The sequence below is a fragment of the Hippocampus bargibanti genome, linkage group LG07 (assembly GCF_051943395.1).
Source record: "Hippocampus bargibanti isolate YZ-2025 linkage group LG07, ASM5194339v1, whole genome shotgun sequence".
NCBI classification, from domain to species: domain Eukaryota; kingdom Metazoa; phylum Chordata; class Actinopteri; order Syngnathiformes; family Syngnathidae; genus Hippocampus; species Hippocampus bargibanti.
The window spans coordinates 5,670,799-5,677,076 of record NC_142740.1 but is presented as its reverse complement, the minus strand read 5'-3'; the positions used below and the strand labels follow the sequence as shown (position 1 = coordinate 5,677,076).

The 6,278-nt window shown below is 39.4% G+C and overlaps 1 protein-coding gene across 1 annotated transcript; it reads left to right on the top strand.

Moving 5' to 3' along the window:
- Window positions 1-484: 484 nt before the first annotated feature.
- On the top strand, window positions 485-5,336 carry LOC148895278 (regulator of G protein signaling 2-like). Its single transcript, XM_089000822.1, has 5 exons — window positions 485-641; window positions 716-805; window positions 2,778-2,839; window positions 3,680-3,846; window positions 3,924-5,336. Exons 1-5 carry the CDS (start codon window positions 556-558, stop codon window positions 4,113-4,115), a joined length of 597 nt encoding a protein of 198 aa, XP_088856948.1. The 5' UTR covers window positions 485-555; the 3' UTR covers window positions 4,116-5,336.
- The last annotated feature ends 942 nt before the right edge of the window (window positions 5,337-6,278 follow it).

The following is a 6,278-nucleotide window of genomic DNA, read 5'->3' as shown; positions in this document are numbered from 1 at the left end:
CAGTGTAAACAATGTAGTGTAAACATCGCAATGTAAACGTCGCAATATGAATGTCGTCTAAACATCACAAAATAAACATCGCAATGTAAACATTGCAATATAAACATCACAGTCTAAACGACGCAAAATAAACAATGCAATGTAAACATGTAAATATAAATATACATTGTAATATAAATGTCGCACTTTTAACACACAATGTAAACATCGCGATATAAACGTCATCACAAAAGAAAACATTGCAAAACAGCTCCAAAACAGTTTGTCGGACGACGTTTTTCGCGGCACAATGCAAATGAACGTCTGCGAGCGATGACTCACGGGGAGAGGAAAATATTTTACGCTCCTGAGTCATTGTTTTTGTGCTTTTTCAGGTCACCATTCGATAAATACTGGAGGTATTTTGCTAGCGTTCCTCCCTAGAAACGTTGGCTCATCTCCATGTGTTGCAAGATGTATGGAACTAGGCCCCGCCTCCTCCTCCCGGGGGGGCGGGGTATAACTATAAAACCAAACAGGAGGCGACAAGTCAAAGCAAAGCGACAGAAAAGAAGCATGAGGGAGGACAAGGTCATCTGGAACGTGGCCTTCAGCGAATCCAAGGAGCCCTCGGTGGAGTCCAAAGAGGAAAAACCCATCAAGTAAGTCAAAGCCGCCATTGAAACTCCTCACCTGCACCGACATAGAACTCAAAACGTTTCTTTTTACCCCCCAGGGTGAAAAACTGGAGAAACCGAATGGGACTACTTTTGAAGACGAACTCGGCCCATTCCGTCTCAAACCTCATCAAGACCAAATGGCAAAGGTCAAAGATTTATTCCTTCCAATCGGCACTTTATGCAACACATTGGAGAACCACTGTGTATTTGATAAATACATTTTTAACTTTTTTTTTTTTTGGGGGGGGGGGCTGTGGGTGTGGTCGCTACGTCTGCACCTTGAAGGGCTGCACACCCAAGTATTTCCAGCCCGTTTTCCAGATATATATACATATACATATGTATATAGATGCACTATTTACAGTTTTTTTTATGACTCGGTTTTGTACAAGCCATGTGTACACTTGATGCAAAAAGCTATCAACCCAGCTAAACAGAACACAATTGATGATGAACAAGGTAAAATTATGGCAGAGAAAGCACCTGCAAGGGATCATTCCTCAAGATGTCCCCATTAAAGGTTTTATATATATATATAATCACAAAACCTTTAATGGGGACATTTGGGGCGGGGTTAAAGGATAATAATAAACAAGATAATCTAAGCATAGTCAAATAAAAATGTCAACTGTATTCTGTAGATGTGCAAATATATATATATATATATATATATATATATATATATATATATATATATATATATATATATATATATATATATATATATATATATATATGTATATGTATATGTATATGTATATATATGTATATATATATACAGTAAAGTCTCGTTATATCGATATTCAAGGGAGTCCGGAAAAATATCAATATAACCGGGACTATCGATATATCCGACCCTGTTTGCATGTAATTTTCTCCGTGCGTGCATAGAAATAGTATCGATATAACCGGGACTATCGATATATCCGATATCGATATAACGAGACTTTACTGTATATATATGTGTGTGTGTGTGTGTGTGTGTGTGTGTGTGTGTGTGTGTGTGTGTGTGTGTGTGTAGGGCGAAAAGTGTGTATCCCAAAAAATAATTTCCTATAGGAAACCATTAAAATGAGAATAATCCGTTCCCAGGTCCCCATAAAACATAATTTTCTAATTTTCTAAGCCTTAAAACTACACAAAATATAATTTTAAGCAGATTCTTTACTTACATACAGTGTAGGTATTCAAATACCTGACATGTTTCGGAAGTAGTCGCCGAAACATGTCAGGTATTTGAACACCTACACTGTCTGTAAGTAAAGAATCTGCTTAAAATTAGATATCAAGTAGACAGGAGGAACTTAGTACAACGATTCCACAAAATATACATTATTTTATGTATAATAAATGTGATACGGTATTGTAATTAAAGAAATAAACTGTTCTGTATAATAAAGTTGTTTTAATGACCTTTGTGGTGGTCGTTGATGGCTTGATAGAATGGAGTGGCCGGTTTCATTACCGTTAAACATTTGATGAGGAACGTAGCCTTCTTCTTTCACCATCTTGAGGAATGATCCCTTGTAGGTGCTTTCTCTGCCATAATTTTACCTTGTTCCTCATCAATTGTGTTCAGTTTAGCTGGGTTGACAGCTTTTTGCATCAAGTGTACAGACGGCTTGTGCGGGTTATTGGTGGAGCCTGATTGATGAGATATTTTAACCTTGCAGTCTACACTCTGCCTTTGAACTATCAATAAAGTTGAAACGAGTCCAAATTTCACAGTTTTTTATCCATTTTGTCACTCTCTCTCTGTTGTCTGCCTATCTATTTTTATTTGCAGCTGTGTGTTTCTGTAACCCCCCCTAACTGCTGCGTTCTTGACCAATCACGTGGCTATAACCGAAGACTGGGGGCGGGGACTAGAGGTCAAAAAAATGTTGGCTGCCACTTACTTTTTGGAGAACGAGCTCGTTTGTGTTTCACTCATTGTGGCGCTCCGTGTGTATCCCGAAAAATAGTTTGCATGCCAAGGTTAAATTTTCATCAATTTAACGTTCGTAAACCAAAAAGTTCGTAAGCCAAGGGCTTCGTAAACCGAGGTATCACTGTAGTATATATATATTTTTGTGACTTATTATCTGTCGACTAAACAGCTCTTGTGTTTGCTCTTAGGCCAACGGTGGAAGAAGTGACGCTGTGGGCGCAGTCGCTTGACAAACTCCTCAGCCATAAATGTAAGCAATCGTCTCAAATAAGCCAGTCTCAAAGTTAGCTTGCGCTGGTCACTTCAATAATAATAATAATAATAATAATAATAATAATAATAATAATACATTTCATTTAGAAGCTCCTTTCAAAACTCTAAAGGGCACGTTACAATCACAGGATATGTTTTTCTGTGGGTGAGCAGCGGCAGCCATACCCGCTAGCGTTCACTCAACACACGTTAATAGATAGAAAGCTAGCTAGCCAGCTAGTAGATAGCTAATAGATAGCCAATGGATAGCTAGGTAGCTAGCCACCTACATAGCTCTACAGCTAATAGCCAGCGAGCTAGATAGCAAGACAGTTAGTGAGCTAATACACTGAATGTTACTATTAAGTACAGATAGAAAGCTAGCACTTTTGACATCAACAATTAACATCCGCGTCCTCATCATGGTCATCCTCTAAAAAAAAAAAAGCTGTCTCAACAAGTGCCCGACAAATAAACTCAACAACGCCCACAAAAGGGGATGCCCGCATTCTCGCCAAGTGCCTGTTGACGCATTTCGATGCAAATGGAGGGAATATTTGGCTGTATTTAAGTAAGACAAATAGATAGATAAAAAGCTAGCTAGCTAGCTAATAGATAGCTATTAGAATAGTAAGACAAATAGATAGAAAGCTAGCTAGTAAGCCAATAGATAGCTAATAGCTAGCCAGCTAGATAGCTAGCCAGCCAGCCAGATAGCTAGCTATTGTACGGTATTACAGAAAAGACAAAGAGAATTGACTTAGCACAATATTTCTTACTAATGTCGACATAAACCAAAGTCAAGCTAACGTGTTTCTTGTTTGTGGAACATGCGCAGATGGAAAAATGGCCTTTTGCCTCTTCCTGAAAACCGAGTTCTGTGAGGAAAACATTGAGTTCTGGACCGCCTGCGAGGACCTCAGGACGCTTTCGTCGCACCAAGAAGTCACATCCAAAGCTAACAGCATTTACGAGGAGTTCATTAAAAACGAAGCTCCCAAAGAGGTAAACAAAATGGCTTCCTCTTGGACGAGTTTGTCCAAAATGGCCGGACTTTAACATGACTCCTTCTTGTGTCGCAGGTCAACCTGGACTTTTTCATCAAGAACAAAATCGTCCAGAATCTGAAGGAGCCCAACGTGGGCGCATTTCTGGCGGCCCAGCGGAAAGTTTACAGCCTGATGGAGAACAATTCGTACCCGAGGTTTATCCACTCGGAGCTTTACGGCGACATGTTGGCGGCCGCCAAACGGCGACGCCGACGGCGCCGCTAAAAGAACCTCAAAAGTTGATTCCCGAGAGTGGAAAACACGACTGAAGCTGTTTGGCTATCTAGGTAGCTATCTGTTGGCTATCTATTAGCTATCTACTAGCTGGCTAGCTAGCTTTCTCTCTATTTAGCTTTCTATTGGCTATATAGCTATCTGGGTGTCTGGTTATCTATGTAGATATCTGTTGGCTATCTATTAGCTATCTATTAGCTGGCTAGCTAGCTTTCTCTCTATTTAGCTTTCTATTGGCTATATACCTATCTGGGTGTCTGGTTATCTATGTAGATATCTGTTTGCTATCTATTACCTATCTACTAGCTGGCTGGCTGGCTTTCTATCTATTTACCTATCTATTAGCTATATAGCTATGTGGGTAGCTGGCTATCTAGGTAGCTATCTGTTGGCTATCTATTAGCTATATACTGGATGGCTACCTAGCTTACTATATTTACTTCCGGGTTGAGTGAACGCTGGAGCATGTGGCTGAAATTGATTAATAATAATAATAATAATAATAATTATAATACATTTGATGTATAAGTGTCTGTCAAAACTCTCAAGGTCACTTGACAGTCACAGGATTACGTTTTTCCGTGCCTGAGCAGTGGCAGCCACACGCGCCAGCGTTCACTCAACCCGGAAGTAACTCAAATTTGCTGCTGTGAAATGTAAATTTCTCCACTGTGAGACTAATAAAGGCATATCCAATCCAATCCAATCCAAATAGATAAAAAGTTAGCTAGCTACCCAATTGATATCGAATAGCTGGCTATCTAGATAAATAGCCAGCCAGATAGCTAGATATAGCCAATACATAGCTAGCTAGATAGCCGGCCAGGGAGCTAGATAGCAAATTAAATAAATCAGGAACTTTAGAAAAAAAATTAAAGGCTTTTTGGTAAGCTTCCCTTCATTTTTTAGGAGTTTTTTTGATCAACAAATGACATTTGCACAATGACACGAAATATTACAACCGGGTAAAATGTATGTACATTTCACATAACAACGATACCATGACAAGATACAATGTGATTTGTATTATGATTTAATTTATTTTGTGTGTGTGTGTGTGTGTGTGTGTGTGTGTGCGCGCGTGCGTGTGCGCGTGTGTGTGCGTGTGTTTGTGTGTGTGTGTGTGTGTGTATGTGTGTGTGTGTGTGTGTGTGTGTGTGTGTGTGTGTGTGTGTGTGTGTGTGTGTGTGTGTGTGTGTGTGTGTGTATGTGTGTGAGTACCAATGCAGATACAGGGAGTACTTGTAAACAGGTAACATCCAACTTACGACCGGCTCGACTTACGACCACCCGTACATACGACCACAACCTCCAGACCCTCTTTCTTAAATTTTAATTCTACGCCTGACACCGCAACACGCTAGCAGGCCGGCAATGCGTACAACAATTGTGGCCAGCCAACCAGCATGTCATTCTCGCGCAGCAATCGACTGTGTGATGGCACCAGAGGGGGGAGTTTGTGAGTCATTTAGCCTCCGATTCTCTATTTAAAATTTTGAATGGATTTCGACTTACAACCATTTTTGACTTACGACCCTTTGGTCAGAATGGAACTCGGTCGCAAGTCGGATGTTACCTGTATTTCTACTTCCACCGTTAGTTGGATGTGATGTATTTTGATACTTGACAGATTAAAAACATTTGTCAAAGCACTCGAGTACTAAAATCTATTTTTCCAATTGAGTTTTTTGGACTTGAGGACTGAGTGAATTACATTTCCTCATCACAGATTGGACAAGCCATGTCATGTGATCATCAGCAGTGGGTGTGTCCTCACAAACACCTCCTGCTCAAAGGGAGGCGCACAACGGCAATTCAAAAAACAACATACAATTAAAAAAGTGTATATATATATATATATATATATATATATATATATATATATATATATATATATATATATATATAGGCTATTGTAAGGCATTTTTAGGCGAAAAAGAGACCATGTATAGTGCTGCGTTTTTAGCCTAAAAAAAGACCATGTATAGTAAGGCATTTTCAGCCCGAAAAAAAAGACCATGTAGAGTAAGGTGTTTTTAGCCCCAAAAAAATACCACGTATAGTAAGGCGTTTTTAGCCAGAAAAAAGACCATGTAGGTCAGGCATTTTTAGCCGAAAAAAAAGACCATGTATAGTAAGGCATTTTTAGCGGGA

What these genes read in the sequence shown, in the direction of transcription:
- LOC148895278 (XM_089000822.1), top strand. Translation starts at nt 556, where the DNA reads ATGAGGGAGGACAAGGTCATCTGGAACGTGGCCTTCAGCGAATCCAAG. An exon ending in AAAGAGGAAAAACCCATCAA is followed by an intron (nt 642 to 715) that starts GTAAGTCAAAGC and finishes TTTACCCCCCAG; the next exon opens with GGTGAAAAACTGGAGAAACC. An exon ending in AAAACGAAGCTCCCAAAGAG is followed by an intron (nt 3,847 to 3,923) that starts GTAAACAAAATG and finishes CTTGTGTCGCAG; the next exon opens with GTCAACCTGGACTTTTTCAT.